Consider the following 20058-nt stretch of genomic DNA (forward strand, 5'->3'; position numbering starts at 1 on the left):
CCACTCGTTGAGCGTCAGCTTACGATTGTTATCTCGATATTGTGAAGCGCGCTACGCTCTCCGTTGGAATCGTAACAATGTAGCTTTTTTTGGAGTTTTACTTTTTTACAATATATAGGATTTGTTTCTATAATTAATTATATCTAATATTTACAATGGAGGTGAATGGACATATTCAGAACTCTACTTATTATATCAAAAATTAATCATGAAATTCCTACCCAAAAAACGAACATTATCTACAAATTTAATAAAACGAGATTGAGCAAATTGCATCGAGTCCTGTCCCGGCGACGCCGCGGGTGACGCTCGTGGTGTCGAACGAACTTCGAGATGTATGGAAATAGTGTTGATGAGAATAAGACATTAAACTGGTTAGGTGAAAATCAATTTTATTTATTATATGATATTATAAACATTATTTAAGAAAAGTTTTTTTTTTTGTAAATAAGATTTAAAAGATTCAGTTAAAACTAGTATTTATACAACATGCCCTAACTATGGAACGTTCAAAATAAATGTAGCCTCTACTCGCCACCGCTCCGGGAGCCGCGCCCTCGCGCTCACCCGCCGGCGCCTCGCGGAGCTACAATTGCCCAATCTCCTTTAAAAGCAAAGTTCTCACCACAAATTAATCTAAACATAAATCGGAGCGAGCCCGCCCCGGCGGCGGCTCGCAGGCTCGGTCCGCAGTTTATACAGAGTAAATCGAAGTATGTGGGGGCCGCCGGCGCTCGACGACCGCGACACGTTTACGTATTTCCCGTTTCAAAAATAAATTGTAGAAATGATAGAGTAAAGTGTCGGTCGATCGGCGGCGGAGGCGGGCGGGGCGGGCGGCTCATATCTTGTGTATCTTCTGCGACACCACGACGGGGTTGTTGCGGCGGATCTCCTGCGCGCCCAGCTCCCGGTAGTCGAACGAGCACTCGTGCTTGTCGCTGTACCGGTGCACGGCGCAGAACAGCCCCCCGCAGCGACACTCGAACCCTGCAACGCGACACTCACGTCACACGTCACGTCACGTCACGTCACTGCCTCGACGGTACTCGTGTATAGTATAGTAGTAGTAGGGCAGATAAAAACATTTATTTTTTTAATGAATTATTCACAATTAATATACGAAAGCGACTGCAGGTGACATTCACTTTAACCTATACTAATAATACGAGAAACTCTCGTTGTTTCCGGTCAAACTAATCAATTGAATTTAAAGAACTTTGGAAAGAAGCAAGCTTCAATAAAAGAATGGATCGCCTATTTCTCGCCTACTTTTTACGACTCCACCTGACGACCGACCCCCAAACCCGGGCGAAGCTGCACGCGACTACTAGTACAATATAAATTATAAAAAGAATATAATTTTGATTGAGCGAGAGATTCATAGTAAAAATGCGACATTATAAACTAATTTTATGTACATAAAAAGACAAATCTGCAGCTAAATCCTACTATTATTATTGGTAATTTATATTAATGTGGATACGTGCTAATAAAATCTTTTAATAACTCTTATTTGGAATTTTGCATGCGTCGTGTTTTAATTACACAAATTAATGATATTAATACAAAATAATGAAATAATCTCGTTAACTATATGAACCTTTATCACTTCGTATTCATAATAATGTTCTCGTAAAGTAATTTCGGTCACGAAAGCCCAATCTCAAGGCCTAACACTTAACAAGCGTTTGAGCAAAAACAGTCTGGACAGGATAACAATTTTTTTTTTGTAATTTAGGCTAAAACCCTTAACACCGTTAACCCTTTTAGGACTTTAATTATTAATTTCTTACTATCTTTAGACTAAATGAATAATTCTAAAACTAACAAAATGGATCGCCTCAAGCAGTGATGTAGTCAGCGGGAGGCAGTAAGATGCACGGTCTACCTACTTCGCCATTGATCTATTTATCTTGTGTAATAATACGGTTCCGAAATTAAGAGAATCACTTTTATACGCGTAAGCTTTACCCGCTGTGCAAATAATTGATAAAAAATTGATAATTTGTAAAAATATAATCCTTAGTTGGAGACATGTATTACAATTTGCTACTTATTTATCCGATTAAAAAGTGAATGCAAATGTATTTTCTCTTTATATTAAAACTTAAACTGAATTAGCCAATGAAATGAGTCCGTGAATTACCTGTGAGGCCAACCTTCTTGCGGCAAACGGCGCATCTGTTCTTTTTCTTTTTATCCTTGCTGGGATCCTTGTCGTCGGCGTCGGTGTCCGAGGCGCCGGTGCTGGCGCCGCTCGTGCCGGCCCCACTGTCTTCTTCCAATTTCTGAAAACAATTGCAGGGCCACGTCAGTGATCGCTCGTTCGGTCAAAGCATACAATTAGCACGGGCCCAACGAGCGAATGGGTACCGCGGAATATTCAACCAACCCGTTTAAGGTTTTTTTTACTAGCATCAACTACGGAAAGATTCGATATGTTCTTCGCATTAGTGGTATTAGCGGCAGGTGCTTCCTCGTACACCGTGTTGTGACCTTCGTTGATGTCTACCGTCTTCTTGGCTCTCACGCCGCCGTGATCATCCTTGTGCCCTGGCGGCTCGTCCGCGGTCAGCCTGGGACTGGTGCGGCTGTGCTCGGCTCTGTCGGCCCCGTCGGGCGTCGGCAGCGGCGCGCTGTCGTTTATCTCGAGCGACAGGCGTTTGTTCTCGAAGCTTTTGGACCGCGTGGCGCCGCTGCCCTGGCTCAGGGCGGAACTTTGGCTGTTGTTACTAGATTTACTGTTTCGTCGAATCGCTTTTTTCAAAATTCTCTTCCCCTTCGATTCTTTTTTATTAGGGTCACTTTCCATTATTTATTACTTTATTAACATTTTAACTGCAATAAATATAATTTTACTACTTTATTGCGGCATGTATCAAATCTAAAATCTGCATGGCAACTTCGTCAAAGACACTTTACCGAACTATACATAATATGGGGTATGAATGTCCAGCATATTTATAATTTTATTTTTCGGGAATGGTAATAACAATTACATTTTTATTTTCTTTGATATTTTAAAATGATCTTTAAAAAATATATATTTATTTTTGACAAGCTTGACTTTATAAAATGTTTGTATGACAAAATTTTATTTAAAAGCCACCTGTCAGTTTATCGAGTGCCAGTATCGGTTTATTTATTGCGTACAATGTACACATGCCTGCCATCCTACAATCCGGTACCGCCAACATTGATTGCAAGTTGTAACTTTCTCATTTATTACATCGACAGTGAGCACACTGAACACTGAATTCATAGAATCTTATCAGTCTGTATCGAACACACACTTTACGGACAGCAAAGTTATATTGTTCCGCATATCATGCTCACTACCGTCAAGAAAGGTCTCAGTAGTAAACCATAAATTCCCGTATCAGTCGGTGTCCATGTAAGAGGAAACCAGTTTGTTGTCTGTTATTGTAAGCTGTTGGGAACATGCGAGCTCGTTACTAAGTGACAATTGTAATGTGCGGGAGCGTCTGGCTAATTAATACAAGTATATTGTTGTAGCGTTGCTGTGTTGAATATTCAACCGACGACGACTCGTCAAGGTCGCCATATTAGTTACATAAGAGTGCGTTATATGCATTTGGCTCTAATTGCAAATTTATAAGGACCTTGTGTTACACACCTGATAGAAGCCACCAAGGAGGCGTTGTCTTATGAAATCATAGACTCGTTTGCCAAAGAATGTTCTATTTAGTTCAATACGATAAGATCATTCATTGTAAGCAACAAGTAATACGCCGAGCGAGACAGACGTTAAATTATTTTATGTTTCCTGATATTTGTATATTATTCAATGCAGACTTATTTATTATTTGAAGTTGTAAAATCTCGAGAATATTTAGGCTTTAAAACCATATAAGTTCGAATTATGTATTCAATGTTTTTCTTTTGTTTTTATACAATATTTATTTATATTAAAATAGTGTGCTATAAAAATCAATATTTTTGTCTCATATAAGATAAGAATAGCAGACAAAAATCTTACCTGTGATGCCATTCGACCATCAACCAAATATGCCAGCACCATATACAAAATTCAGATCGCTTAATAAATATTTGCAATCATGTGATATCATTAATAGCATTATTCATTAATAACATACTTTATCAATGTCATTCTTAAAGCCAATACTAACATAATTATAATATTTGTTTTTATGAACAAAATTAAGTTTAATATTTTTATACTCCTTGTGGTAAAATTTATTAAGCGAATTGTTATTGCATACACATTTGGAACAAACTCTTCAATGATATATATAAATAGACGGATCTATTGAGCCTAAAAACATTTGCAAATACGAAAATGTTATGAGTCTTTCCTTTCGGCGTAGCTATCGGTATAAAGATTAATAAACTTCTTTGTACCCGTTTTCTCATAAATTGTGTGACAGCTGAGTATTTATATGTTGCTCAAATAATACATTAAAGACAATGACTCGTACACAAGAGTATTGTTTCCCGCGTAGCGTGAATCACCTCAAACCGTACCAACACTCAGGAAACGGGTCACAAAGACAATTATATTGCTATTTTATTCAATAACGCATTTCTAATTTGAGCTTGTTTTTAAATTATGTATACATTTTCCCATTTCGCTATGTCACTCTGATCTGTTTAAATGCTACAAATATTTATTTTCCTTTTTTAACACATTATAACGTGCAAAACATCAAAATATGATTAAAGCCTGACTGATGACTTGAAATAATTCATTACTTATTATGTTTACTTCTTACTCAATATCGTTTTCTACATTGCACAACTCTTCTAAAAATCGAATATATACTATAGTGTGTATATAAGCTGTTCAAGAAATATCATCAAATAAGAGTGATGATGAAGAAAGATTTATTTTATTAATTTATGGACTCTGAAGACGCTGATTGTATTGTCTTACTCAGCGCACTCATTCCCGCACGTTCAATAATTGAAGTATATGCGGACCTGCATTACGACTAAAACAGGCGCGTCTCGTGTGCTCTCAATGTCAGATGACACGGTGACATGTCAATGTAATGTCCACGGTCCACGGCTGGTACTTATTTATTATTTATAATGATGCTGATTGAGACACGTGTAACTTTAGCAGCTAAGCGTGACATGAAATACAATCTTTGTCTAAGGATACGTCTGATGATTCCGCGCATTAATCGATCTAATACTTTAAGAGTTTTGCTGATTTAGCGGGTGGGTGTATTCAACTCGTTTATTTTGTTTTGAGAATTATTTTTGAATTAGACTAAAATTAATCGCAGAATTGACATCTTGAAGGTTTCTGTATGTAAAAAAACTGTAATGGCTTCTATTTCATTATTTGGTTAAATAGCTAACTCTGGGCTAAAAATCAAGACCTTACGTAACAAAGAATGACACTTAGACTACACTACACTGAAGTGATTTAATTCAGAAGTGAATTAAGTATCAACTAAATAAATATGTAAATACGGCCTCACGTCTGTGTGTTGCTGCGGCTGCGCGGGCAGAGCGGGCACGGTGGGCGCGGCGGCCGCGAGCGGCGTGGGCGCGGCCACGAACGACGTCGACACTGCTGACGGCGTCGTCGCTGGCGGCTGCTGCTTCTTTTTTAACGCTTCCTGGAAATTTGGAGGAATCGATAATGTAGATATATATATATATATATATTAATTTAGTAGCACACATATCTGGAATAATCTTCTTGCCACGGGTAGAAAACCGAAATTAACAATTTTTATTTAACTATTTTCAATAAGATACATATTATATATTTCACATAATATATAACCTCGAATGTCACCTATATTAAATATTATTTTTATAGTGTTTAGTGACAAGTCGATGGTGAAACTTTTACAATAAATGAACAAAATCATTGTGCAACATTCTGGTATGTCTGTTCTAATGACGGTCGTACTATTTTTATTTCTTTCATGTTCTCCTACAGATGCGTTACTGGCATTTAAGAAATGTGTTCGTTCTTTCAATGTTGCAAGTTACCAAGTCGGATCCGTTGGGAAAACCGGCGACGAATGGAGCCGTTATGGATTATTGCATATAAGGCTTCGTTTGTTTAAAAAACTTAAATTGTTAAGTAGTAATAGATTGCATCATGCATCAAATAAAAAATAATTATTTTATTTAAATATATTTTGGTTTAAAAATGTAGGAAAGATTTAAAATGACTAAACATACGTAGGTACGACGTGAATATGGAACTTTACATATCCATCTAGAAACTATGATCATGTTAAAGTTTTAAGTTAATTTAGTTTTGCAGTAAACCGGAAGCAAGCCAAAAAATTGACCTTATTTATATATAAATTCGGACGACCTTACAATACAAAATTGAAAAAAAAATATTTCCTGTAATATTTTATTTCATTAAGTATTACCTATCTGATAGTTCGACTTCGCTACTTTAAGTTATTCACATTCGTTTTTCACTACACGCACATTAATCTTACATTTATCTTTAGTTAGTTTACAGCGACGCTGCGCAATCTCATTAATTCAATGAGGAAACGGTTATGGTGACGTTAGTAGGCACCTACATCACAATCAATTTTCAAACGTGAGCCAAATTAAAATACGACGCCAAACTTTAGTTAGTTTAAGTGACGGAGTGTGAAAGTAGCTTGATGATTAATAAGAACGTCACTTGATTTATTACTGCTGATTCTTTTATACAATTTATTGCCTCATTCTTATTTTTGGGTAGGCAGGGGATAGCAATAACTAGTTATGTCAAATTATTCTACTTATGAGATTCAGCAACGGCCCACTCGCGTAATAAGCGAGCGATCGCAAGCCTAACACAAAATACAAATACAAAACGCTATTTTATACGCTTGCACAGCATTTTAATAGCTCGATTGAATCTTCTATTATACTATATTTCTAAGAAGTAAAAGACACCATATAACTGTCAAAAGTTATCATATTTCATTGTATAATACTTTTAAAAGGGGAAATTTAACTAACTTCGAGCAACGGTTCCGCATATTTGATATAAATTCTAAACCTCCAAAAGCTCTATAGGTTATTTTACTGTTTCAATGACAATATATCAACTTGGACGTGTTACGTTTGTGAGCTACACTTCGCTTTGTATTAAAAATATAAGACATCGCCCCGCAGTCGTACGTCCGTCAACGCGCAACGCACGAATGTCATTCGTCAACTTCCGTATTCGTACATAGCGGTGTGCACTGTGCAACTGCGGATTGAAGGCTTATAATGACGTTACAATAAATGCTTTGCTATAAATAAACGGGGAAAAAACATAATCTTACAATGACAGAATAAAAATCTTTATGTTTAATAATTTGAAGACACTGGCAAAGTTGATTGATTAAGTACGAGAACTAATAACGAATAGAGCTCCAGCTTCATACTCAATTCAGTTACCACATTAAATTATTACAACATCAGCCTGTACATTTCCCACGGCTGGGCTAAGGAGTCCTCTACTTTTGAGAAGGTTTGGAACATATCCGACCACGCTGTTCCAATGCGCGTTGGTGAATTTTAATTCTTAACTATAATTTAAATGCATTCAAGTACATATATTAAAAATATTTCCATGTACATTTTGTTAATTAATGTGTATTTCAATTTCAAAATATTTAATTGCGAAATTGACTTGACATCACGTTTATTTTTCTAATTTGTTTATGTTAGGGAAAATAACTGCGCTACTTGAAGTGCACTGAAACATTCAATACGTATGGTTATGTAAGATTCACACCATCACTGCCAACGTCCACACTAGAGGCTATTGTAACATTAGTTATAACGAAATAAACAATTACTGGCATTAGTCCGATCTGAACCCAATATTTATTTTATTCAATTAAAAATTAAAAACCTTTCTTGATCCAGAACTCGAACTCAAGTCCTCATTATTTACAAATCGTTCTTCGACATTCTTAATGAGTTTAAAATTGCATGAATCCTTCACAATAGAATAACTTGCGTACAGTGTATATTATATGTATATTATATCATAAGTAGGATATTGATGATATTACTTTATTAATGAATATACGACACGAATGAGTGTTCAATATTTTGAAAAAGATTTTTAGTTGATATTGGAATAAAAGTGATCTCAATTATTTTGACATCGGTATTGAAGCCAGTTTTTGCCTCCCTAAATTCGGCCCTGAGTGAAACGCTAGTATGACCGACTACAGCTACTGAGAGCAAAATTCAACACCCAGGCTTGTATAATAAAGATGTTTTTATTAGTAATATTTTTTGTTAAATATGTCTTTAGGTTTAAGTTGTTAATCGGATCATGGGATCACCTGTCAGATTTTATTTGGGGTTAAGCTACAACTTATAAAGGAAATTGCAAATATCAATAAGTCAACAAAATTCTTTAAACTTGTTAATACGAACAAAAAAAACTATTTCTTATTTTTGAACATTTATTACTACTTATTTAATCGAGATAAAGTATTTAGGGTTCCAGTTTTCATTCAATATAAGAAAATAATAGTACGTCTTTCAAGCCAGAGATTACGAATGCAGGTAAATGTTCCATACGCTTAACCCGTTATCTGTAACTATGCGTATCATGAACTGTTTCAAGGATGATTTTGATAATAGCGCCGTGGCTGTAATGAATATTCGTTGCAATGAACAGAAACGTATACCAAGCTTAACGCCAAGTTCTGCTTCGTACCTCAAACTATTTCTTTACCACTGATGAGTTTACTTGAATGCATATAAATATCCCATATAAAAAAAATTATGTAAAGTCACCTCCATGCGAGGGACCAAGTGATTTAGAACTAATTTTATGTATTAGAACATTGCAAAATATGACGCACTTGATACTATCGGTCAAAAACAATGATTGTGGTGTGCTATCTGAAATTATCTCGATAGATTGTTTTTAACGAATCATAGAACTCCATTTACATTACACCTTTCCGTCGCTTGATTGGAACAAAAATAGATTGGAGCAGAAATTATGTTGATTGCGGTAAGGAAAATGTAATTTTAGCATAACATAAAAATTCTACTGTTATAAAAAAGATTTTAAGCAACTTCTTAGAAAATCACGGAGATTGATTTTTATATGTCACTAATTTGTCCTCGCCTGTACATAAAATTACATAAAGATACATGAAAATAAGTTCGCAGTGACACTGAAATGCGTATCACCGTAACAGTAAATACTCTGTGAGATCCAAAACTAAATGGCGATTACAGTGCCAATTGTAATTAGCAGTTAGCACTGAATTGCGTAATCTGCAGTGAGCGTGTATAGAATCGCAACAAGCTATTATCACAAGTTTATGAACTAACAGCGAATACCCACGACGACAGTATACGTTATGTACCAGAGCACTGGGTTATTTAAAATTAACCGTAACTTATTTTGGACGTTTAGCAGTTGTTTAGTTAAATGATGATTTTTGTCAGCATTGATCTAACAATCTAAAGATGACGACAGCCTTGATTAATCAGTCATTGCAACATTTAGAGTTGTATCCATTTACAATCTAAGATTCTCTATATGTCCATTTGGTATTTTATTAACAGAGAGATTTCCAATAACTAAATTAGATAAGCACTCACAAAATTCTAAACTGTTATTGTTTCTATCATCATAATAGGATGTACGATGTGACTATAGATTAATTATTGGTAGCTATTTGCGTTTGACTAGACTAACACACAATAAACTTTAATGCATAGAAGTAACTTATTTAAGTTTTATAATGTAAAATAATATCTAATTCATAAATACATAATCAAATATACATCAGCAAAAATGATTACTAGGGCTACTGAACTGTGGATAGTATCACTACCATACTGAGTAAGCAAGAGGTTCTTCATTGAACCGGAAAGCTCAGAACAGATAAAAGTGAGAAAATAACGCTGACTTACTCTTACTACTGAAAAAAAATAAGAAAGATAAGATTTTTGGAAGTTTACATTTGAAGTCACAAGCTCACTTCATACAATCAAATCATTGCCAACAAAATAAGATTTTCAAATATTAGGCTATTGACCTCAAAAAACAAAACATTAAAGAATCAAGCCAATTATGTGGGCGTGTTAAACACATTTATCTAAGTTTAATTGATGATCAAAAATATATCATTTAGTTGAGAGTAAACTTACTTTTCACATTAAACACATTTTGAAATTAAAAAGAAATAAACAAAAAATAAGAGTCGCATTATTTTAAGAATACTTAAATATTTATATTTTCGATTTTATGCTACTCTAATTGTAGTCTTTACAATAAAGATTGCACTGATGATGAATACAGTTAAATTGTACTTACCAACGTTTTTGGAAAAATATTTTACTTGTTAATAGTAGTTGTAGTTTTATAGCCTATTCCAACCACAAAATGCCACAAGCTTTGTACACAATAGAGACCTGAATCTATAATATTCATTATAGCTTTGCGAAAAATATCGTTTTGAACATCGACAAAGCCGTTATTAGTTAAAGCTTTAGGAGTAAAATAAATTGGATATATTAGGTACGTGGAAAAGTGTTATATTTTAAGTAAAGGTATATTAATCAAAAACTGTTAGTATCAAGTAAGTTTGAGCAATTAGTAAATTGTATGGAATATGTAAAGCTAAGGTTTGTTCAACTGTTTTCTTTCTTCGATTGCAATAGGCTACACGTAGTTCAAGTTTTGAAAAAGAGCGAGTTGTTGTTTGAGTTAGTATGTAAAGTACTAAATTTACCTTAAAGCAAACTGAACATAGTCCGTCTGTAGAGGGATTTCCGTAAAACCCGCAGCCTGAACGGCACAGAGCCTCCATGGGATTCGACTCTCGCTCCATAGTTCCACGGTAATTTCACTTTAACGATAACAAAAGTCAAGAGTACGATTGCACTATCAGTATATTGCACTTGTTTTTAACACAAAGTTCACAGTAATCACAGTACAATGCACTTGGAAACGTTATAATTCAGGCGTAGATATTTCTGGCTCGCAGTGTATGCGGTCAGCGGCTCTTTTAGCCGTCGAGCTGCTACTTTTTTCTGTGTCAGGATCGTAAAGGGCCCTGAAACAAGTAATTACTTTCAATGCGTCGTCAAATTGCATATTCGCAGCAGGCATTAAGTATATCAATAATAATAATTTGTAAATGCGAAGAAATAAACAAGTATGACACATAGTGCGCACGCATATAGAAAGTGGCATCTAAACAACGAGTGATTTCGTAGAGGCAAAACATAATATGCATAACGACAGGTTTGCATAACAAGAGAGAGCTACGGCCAAAGTGGAACGAGCCCGCGAGCGCGCCGCGCGCCCCGCGTCAAGGTCCTCTGGCAACTTCCACCGACTAGCAGCTGTGAGCGAACTGCACACAACCATACAAACGCCTTATAACTACTATATTACAGTAAATAATTAACTCGAAAGAAGCATTACGCATTTTATATTATATACATTTGCGGGATGTATGCAAGAAAATATGCCTAAATTAAAAGGTTTAAAATGAATTAAATACTTGTCCTCATACTAATTTTTTTTTAGTTTAGTAAATAAATCAAATACATAGTGTTCCGTTTCAATCAATTACATTGCGAGATGATACTGAACTTAAAACTAGCAACTATAAGGCACTCGTATGGCGATACTGATATAGAGTTCTAAATATTTTTTTTCTATATTCGAGAAGAAAAGAGCACTGAGCGTGCACTAATTATTAGTATCGTGATATTAACGAAAGTGATGGTGAGTATCGAGCGAGGTCGTTACACCGGTGGCCAGTACTCCGCAGTTGGGTAAGTCATCGACCGGCCCGAACAGATCGTAGGGGTGCACGTTGTTCTTTCCATACTCCGAACGACGCGACGCCCGCGCATGCAATGCGTCACGACTAGCGCTACACGTGTCCAGAGCCCGGCTCGAAGTCCACGTTATATGACGCGGCATGCGCCTTATGAATACGCATTTCAAACTCTTCTTGTCTACGCTTCACTTTAAAAATAGCGTGAAAGCGCAGTTATATGTATATGCTAACGAATATTTAACAACGATATTCGACGTTTTGGGAGTAAGACATCAAAATATTTGTATGTTATTACATTTTACAAGCAAAATATATCGGTGCAAACTATAAAATTGTTTATTATCTACTGAATTCGTATCTCATGGTGCTATCCCACGTAACGCATTCGATGTATCAACAAGTGGTTTTATACATTGATACGACTAATTCAGGCCAGGGTCGACCACTGAGGAACAGTAGAGTTGCCACAAATGTTCAAAATATATATCGTAATAACTTTAACTGTAGTTAATTAATGTATTTGTACAATCGTACTTAATGCTATAAGTCAGTATTATACGTTAATTGTCTATAAAGTTGTAGATTTTGTTGTAACATTGGTGTGAAACAACTGTGTCAAGGTGTCCGACGATTAACAATTGCAACAATTATCTACTTGCAAAATTAATCTACACAAAAAGTTAACTGTATTAGGCTTGCGAATTGTTTAATAATAGAAATCCATTTTTAATTTTTGAATACTCAAAACTAGGTAAATCACTTTCGACACCAAATTGATACTAGAAAATAAAATATCCATATACAAAAATATACATTCCATCGAGTAAAGTTGCTGATTTCAATCAAATTACATCGAATAAGATAATATAACAGTTCTAAATTATTTAATTTTAGACCATCTACAAGGTGCAATAACTATTTTTAGACCAGATATGTTTTTACGGCTCCCTGATACTTATTTTGAGCCTTTTGTCTAAGGTTAACTAAAACAGCACACTGGCATCGTGGTGTGTCACAAATATATCAAATATTTAGTGATTGTTGTATTGAATTCAAAATATTATTCAAATGATAAAATACAAATATACAAGTCGCAAATGAGGAAGATCACGTTCAGTCATCAAAAGGAAGCCAGCGAAAAAGTGTATTTCAAGCTATATATCTACGATAGTATTGTGGACGGTGACCTATCTATATCTCTGGTATGTCTGTGTGGTCGCGGGCTCGTGGTACGCGCGGCGACGTCGGTGTGCGCCGCGCCCTGCTGACCTACTTGCCGAGTGTTCGCTACGCAATTCGAGCACGACCCGGTTCGCGCTGCACTAACAGTGCCTCTGTAATTTGCTAATTTTGAAGATAGTGCGTAATCTTATTATTTAGAAAAATAAATCTTACAACAGCATCGCATTAGACAAAATGTTTTTATAAATTTACTCTACTTTCTTCTAAAACTTTGAATGAATTATGGTAGCTTCTTAATTACAATATTTCATAATCAATAAGAGGGTTTAACTTTATAAATGAAAATTTAAGAGAAAACAAATGTTTATTGAAACAGTTTTTTTACACTATTAATTTAAGCTTCGCAGCGAAAGCGCACCACACGGCGCAGTATAAAAACATTGCCCGCCTGCATAGCACATGTGTAGTAATCTTTAACACTTGAAAATTGAAATATCGTTAGCGTTAATCGATCGAATCGAAAACATTCTGAATGTAACTATTATATGAAGTAAGGGTTTTAACTTTCAATATTAAATAAGAAAACATTCAGGGCGGGTAAATGGTGTAACACTTCACTCATGAATCTTATCACTCACTCAATTGATCAAATTTAAAGCGTCCGAGACAAAATACAGGTCCGACAACTAACGCAACGGTAACAATAACGGTATCTTGAAAAAATCGAGCAGACCAGATAAACCCCTCAGTAACGTGAACAGTTTTAAAGGATGTGCTACATTTTAACTATTTATCTTTTATACAGTTTCAGCAAGAATTCAACGATCTTTAAATAAATTAAGCCAGCAACTTCTTTTTTACACTAACAAATAACTAGCACAGAATTAGAATATATAAGAAATAAGTATTTACATATGTTTAAATACGTAGCGTCACAATATAACCAAACAAAAACAAACCACAAACACACTACATACGGAAATTCCACAATGTCGAACGAGGTCAATTAAATTATTTCTTACCATGAATTCTATAAAAAAAACCTGCCAAGGTACCAAATAAATTAGCATTCGTGCTTTCAATAACATGTACATCAAAGCGGAAACATAACACACCTAAAATAGACGATCCAGGGTCTCGATCGAACCTTCCGTGTGGTTTCACAACGTGGAAGTGAATTCGTAAAGCGTTAGCCTGCATGATGACATAGCATTTGGAAGACTGCGTCACAGACATGCACAATGACGCTCCGACAATGGAACACGCTCGACAAGATGGCCGCCGAAGCGTCAGCTGATTGTGTGCACACGCACGCAGCTGTAGTCGAACCTGCCGTTTCGTATATCGCTCTCTCTTTCAGCGGCGCTGATTAAAACACAACTCTCGTTGTTTTAACACTTAATGATCGCAGCGAAAAAATAAACAATAGTAATACATTGTAACAAAACTTCAACGGATTGTTTTCTGCTATTTAGAAAATATTCGCTTTAAAGATCTATATACAATTTAATTCTAAATCCAGGTTAGCAAAAATCGTAGTTGCAGAAATAAAGACTCGAATATATAAAATAACTATAAATTATACTAATATTTTAATGGTACTCCATAATTATTATGGCAATGAAACGTAATATCGTCATGACACATGACTTATAAACCTTAGTAGTTTACAGAAATGACAAAAAATCAGTGAAGTATGTGTAAGCACTATCGATACGTCATTGCACAAGAAGAATGTAATTATTGTTCATCATTCATCATCGTTAAAAAAGATATGCTTTATCGTAAAACAAAGTATAAGAAGACATTCTCACTTTTCAAGTACAAAATAAAATACTGATTCTGTTTATTATTAGTAGATGAATACGACAAATTGCATGAAAGTTCTAAACAAGCAAGCAAGGACATTGACCTTCTGCCATCAAGGTCGGGGCGGCGGCCTTCAAACAGCCTCGTCTAGCTAGCGCACAGCCTCCACTCAATAAGTCACAAGAGAGGTGCATGCACTGATATAAATTTTAACATAGTTAACCGCACAACCATTACCTTCATGCAAGAACACAATCCCATGGCCACGTTGAAACTACGCTCGCGGGCGCTTCACAATCACAAAAAAAACACAACACGTTTCCTTGGAACGACGCAGTAATTTGCACTATCTTCGGACTAGATAAGAAGCATGCATGGATCGCACCTGATATTACAAAGATATTAAAGTACGACAGCGGTAAGTGTCGGCCTCGTGTCAACGAGCTCCGACGCGCACGGCGTAATTACACAAACTGAGCTCTAGCCAAGCAAGAGAGCGAGCAGCGGTCACACTGCCCACCGCCGCCGCCGTGCCGCTCGCCAGCCGTTTATTCGCGTCACACTGTTCACACGCGCACGCACTCACCAATACAAACAAGCCACTGCCATCTAACTGATAAACATACGGCCAACTAGCGTGCCCGATACTCACACACTACGTATCACTGGTGAAAGAACAAATAGCTCACACTCATGAAGATAAGTACATTCAACATGTAACGAGAGACGAGATCAAATCTAATGAAATTTCATAGATTATATGAACGAGCGACGATGATGACTCATGACTACGAGTGACTCGTGCTTTTACTAAAATGATCTTTAGCTTGAAGTTGACGAATTTAGTTGTAATTACCGTAGAGCTACTCGACATATATCCTTAGTGTAGAATATTTATAAGAAAAGTTAACAATAACATATTTGAAAATGGAATGAACATCTGGCTATTTTGAAAAAAAAATAAAATAATAATATTTAAAAAAAAACGCAACATAGGTGGTTTCGAGCAAAGATGAGATTGGTGCGGGTGCGTTGGACGCAGACAAAGCCGCGACGACGCGAGTCGTCGATCTTCCCCAAATTAGTCCTGGGCCAGGGCGCTGACCTCGTAAGCTACGCGCCCGCCACTGCGAACAAGTCGCTGTTTCTCACTGAATAAACCCCTACGTCAATAAATACTCGCAATGACCTACCCTTCAACGTATTCATTGTTTACTGTTGGAAAATGTAAACATGGTCGACCACTGCCTCATAATCCATTTACCATAACATAAAAAACTAATGACACTATAACAGATATAGGCTCATATACACATAATATTTTCTTGTGTAAAAAATTATAAGAATAAAATGATTACTTATTGTATTTTTTACTTTAATTACGCGTAACGCGCGATAATAATATTATTATCTGTTGTAAAAATAATGTTACTTGCTTAAAATTTCGAAAAACTTTGCTGTCACAGTTATTAAAATCCGTACCTACCTGATGTTGAAAAAGTGAATTCCGAACAAGACAAATGTCTTTCCAAGTGCGAAGGCCCTTCAGCTCACAACCAGGCGACACCACGTCAGTGCAGTTGAGGTCAGCATCCACCGGCATCACAATGAGTGGTTACACCACCTAACAGAATTATACAATCAATTGATAGAATATTGTTTGCATTAACCAGTAACGTTTCTAGACTTAACACCCTAATATCATTAAGTTTAGACTATTCAACGTAAGATTTCATGATTTGCAAACTATACAGAGATAAGTGAAAAGTGCGATTTCTTAGGGTCCGAAATCCTGTTATTTACGAAACAACTTAGTGGACTTTTTGTATCCTTATACAGCGCGTAGATGCTACCTTTAGCATCTTCGCGCTGTGAACTGCTAAACTATATTAACTCATATATCTAATTAATTACTCATCAAATCCATGATATCCATGGCGTATTATGCGAATTAGCGGACGACAAAAACAACAAGTGACTTCAATATAAATTTTGTTAAAACTATTATTTTATAATACCTATAACTACCCATTCAAACCCTTATCGAGAAATCGAGTTTTTTATTAATAATTATCAAATGATGTTTAAGTTAATAATTATGGAATGATACATTTGTATGTAGTATATATAATTTCGGGAGAAAGTGAAGGATTGCGCTTAATTAAATTCGAGCAATCACTGCGACGAGTGAAGTCGTAGTCGTATTTGATTTAAAAAAGCAGACATATTTTGCTTATTACAAAAACAAGAGGTGTTGTGACGCGATACCATTGGTCAATGGCTTGAATAATCTATGATACGGAATATATGGTATGTATGGTATGAATATAGGGCATGTAAAAAATACTGATTTTTATTTTGGTGAAGGTATTATTTTAATTTTTAAGAGATAAATAGATAGCTATTAAAAAGAAATGTGCAAAATGTAACTAAACTATTAGCAAATTACTAGAAATATGTAGTTTAACTTGATTCCATCTTTATTTGGAATTGATTATAGTTAATAGTGCTAAAACTCGTAATTTTAGCAAACTAAGAGTAAATCTTACTGATAAGTTGGATCTTTGTACAGGAAAGTTATTCTAAATATCATTAGTTTATTAGTATTAAAAATTCTCATATTATAAAAAAAAAATCTGCTGTTTAGATAATACATTATTACTTAATATGGTAGAAATTTAACGTTAATGTGACAAAAGATGCATCTCTTCCTACTTTGAGAATTTATTAATTTGACTTAGATGTTGTATTCGCTTTTTTGCTTCACTATTATTTTTCATGAGCTCCATTTTATTTATTTTTTATTGAACATGGGAAGGTAATTTTAAGTGGATATAACTACTTAAATAGTGTTATAAATATATTACTAAAGAGCTTGTTTATAGTATGATATAGAATATATAAAACAAAAATTTCAGTAACCCAATTGACAAGGAACTGTTTTATTTTCTGCTCCTTAGATTGGAATAGAACAAAAACATTGTGGAATATTTTTAAGTTAATATTATACATCTCTTAATGATATCAAACCTTTTTCGAGTAAGCAATTTGTAAAATTATACCTGTATTGTACATTATAAAGAATAGTTTAAAAAACGCAAAAACAACCCATCCCAAAATTGACAACACTATTCTAGAAATCATTGCAAATTGGATAGGAATGAAAATAAATTATGATTATAGGTGGGATTTCACATTCCTTATGATTTAGGAAAAACCTTTTAATCTACAGAAACAATTATTCAAGTAAGGATATTTATTTAAAAAATAAATGCAAGATAATTTATAGCTACAATAGTTACTGTAATTGTAAAAATTGACATATCTCAATAGACAATGTACTGAGTAATGTCATCAATAAGGTATTGTACTTCAAATCTTATTAATTAAAATAATTTATTCAATTCAATTTCAATTATCAATTAGTAATTATAAAATAGTATTAGTTGTTGATATACATGCTGCAACTATATGCATGTAACAAAGAAACCAAATTGATAGGAAAGGTGAATGTCCTATACAACAAAGTTTACTCACATTGTATATAACCAAAACTGTTGGGACAATAGAATATACTAACTACAGATATTATGATATTATACTTACAGAACATAAGTAAAGGAATCTTAAACAAATATGTTTATATTAAGAAAAGTGATTCTCTTCTGTTAAAATACAACATAAAAATACAGTAAAAATAATTAAGAAAATCAGTCTTATTAATATTTCTGTATTCCAAACACTTTTTTTTTATTTGATATAAGAATGCACAATGCAACCTGAGGATAAGTAATCACCGCTGCCAACTGGTGGCACTTACCTTGAAAATCAGAACAAAGCAGTTATAAGTATTGCTGTTTTGCCATAGAATATGTATGTCTAGCCCCTACCCAGGTGAGGTTGTACAAAGCCCTACCAAGTCAAATTCAAATTTCTGATCAGATTGGGTTAAACTAGAAACTCTTTTTAGAATCTGTTACAATAATAAAAAAAAAATGTTGTACATAAAATATTGATGATACTTATTTTTAATAAAAATAATTTATTATAAACAATAGTAAATCAATACGTACACAGTAGAAATACAAACCAAAATTGTCAACATGCACAAACACTAAATAAATTGTCAAGATAATTCATTGACAATCCATTATAACATAAGTCAATAAGATTTCATTAGATGTTGACTCAAAATTATTAAAATTTTGCAAGTCATCTTCTTTAGAGTGTTATTTAGCCATAGATGCAAAAGAATTTATACCTAGTAAGGTTTAACAAAAACAACATAATAATAATTGTGTTTGCTACAATTTCAACTATTTTTTTTATAAATAATTTTTGTTATAAATAAATTGTCAAAAGAAATTCATGCGTATTAATATACCTATGAAAAGCTGGACATTTAAGCTATTTCTTTCTTAGAAGTAACTTATGATATATTTCAAAAGTTTTAACGTCATGTCAAAACTTTTTGTAATTCTAACAAGTCATTAACGCATGATAAGTGAAATTTCTGGAACATGCTGTAATAGCATTATCAGCACTGAATTCATAAAATACATAAAAGCAATATTCATACATGTTTATAGAAACATGTAAATATGGTATATATGTATGCTTTTAAGGTGGTGTCATGATTGAAATGCGTGCAAAGAACGTATCGTATATAATGAAAGTTGAAATACAAGTTCAAACATATCATTACGACATAAGTATTGAAATAAATCTTTGAAAGATACTTTAGTCTCAAGTTTTAAACAAATTGTTGGACTGTTAAACTCCAGAAACAAAGAAAATATTGAAGAACTACGATAATTGGCATTCACGAAGAAAATGGCGTCATATCAAACTAATCACGGAACAAGGTACGATTTCATCATAAGAAAGCACATCACACGATCACAATCAAACACCAGCAAAAATAAAAACGTAATATGAAAACAATTTTCTTCGATAAATTACTCACTTTGAATATGAATTCCAAGGAAAATCATCCAAAAACTTAATAGACTGATGACAAGGCACTCCACACACCGTTTGCAAAACCGAGACTTCATAGATCACGTGACCATAACGGTGCTGCCAGATAAAGTGTTTAAACACACATAAAGCTTACAATTCACTGTCTTACATTTGTTATCTCAAGTCTCAAATACATTTTCATTTTAATCTTTCTTAGGTATTTGCATCTTAAATAGATTAGAATTGATTGAATTAATAACCTTTTTATTTTATAGTGATGAAATAAATTATATCATTAATATTTACTAAACGTTTT

The 20058-nt window shown here is 34.3% G+C and overlaps 1 protein-coding gene across 6 annotated transcripts; it reads right to left on the reverse strand.

The window, feature by feature from the left end:
- Nucleotides 1–365: 365 nt before the first annotated feature.
- LOC124535446 (AN1-type zinc finger protein 6) lies at nucleotides 366–19872 on the reverse strand. Of its 6 annotated transcripts, XM_047111662.1 has the most exons (6): nucleotides 19747–19872; nucleotides 16267–16404; nucleotides 10728–11051; nucleotides 5475–5615; nucleotides 2150–2291; nucleotides 366–990 (listed from the first exon to the last, which is right to left on the reverse strand). In XM_047111662.1, exons 3-6 carry the CDS (start codon nucleotides 10824–10826, stop codon nucleotides 842–844), a joined length of 531 nt encoding a protein of 176 aa, XP_046967618.1. In that variant the 5' UTR covers nucleotides 10827–11051; nucleotides 16267–16404; nucleotides 19747–19872; the 3' UTR covers nucleotides 366–841. The 6 variants fall into 6 exon arrangements, with proteins under 6 accessions (XP_046967618.1, XP_046967620.1, XP_046967619.1 ...); XM_047111664.1 differs by lacking the exon at nucleotides 16267–16404 and having other exon boundaries at nucleotides 19747–19830; XM_047111663.1 differs by lacking the exons at nucleotides 16267–16404; nucleotides 19747–19872 and adding an exon at nucleotides 15018–15355.
- Between the last annotated feature and the right edge of the window lie 186 nt (nucleotides 19873–20058).

Source organism: Vanessa cardui, chromosome 14 (genome assembly GCF_905220365.1).
Source record: "Vanessa cardui chromosome 14, ilVanCard2.1, whole genome shotgun sequence".
Taxonomy (NCBI): domain Eukaryota; kingdom Metazoa; phylum Arthropoda; class Insecta; order Lepidoptera; family Nymphalidae; genus Vanessa; species Vanessa cardui.

Bases quoted from the DNA above. Each gene is read 5' to 3' on its own strand.
- LOC124535446 (XM_047111661.1), bottom strand. From the start codon at position 2,815: ATGGAAAGTGACCCTAATAAAAAAGAATCGAAGGGGAAGAGAATTTTG. The intron at 2,292-2,395 runs GTTGGTTGAATA...AATTGTTTTCAG, and splicing joins GTAAAAAAAACCTTAAACGG to AAATTGGAAGAAGACAGTGG. The intron at 991-2,149 runs GTAATTCACGGA...GTCGCGTTGCAG, and splicing joins CAAGAAGGTTGGCCTCACAG to GGTTCGAGTGTCGCTGCGGG.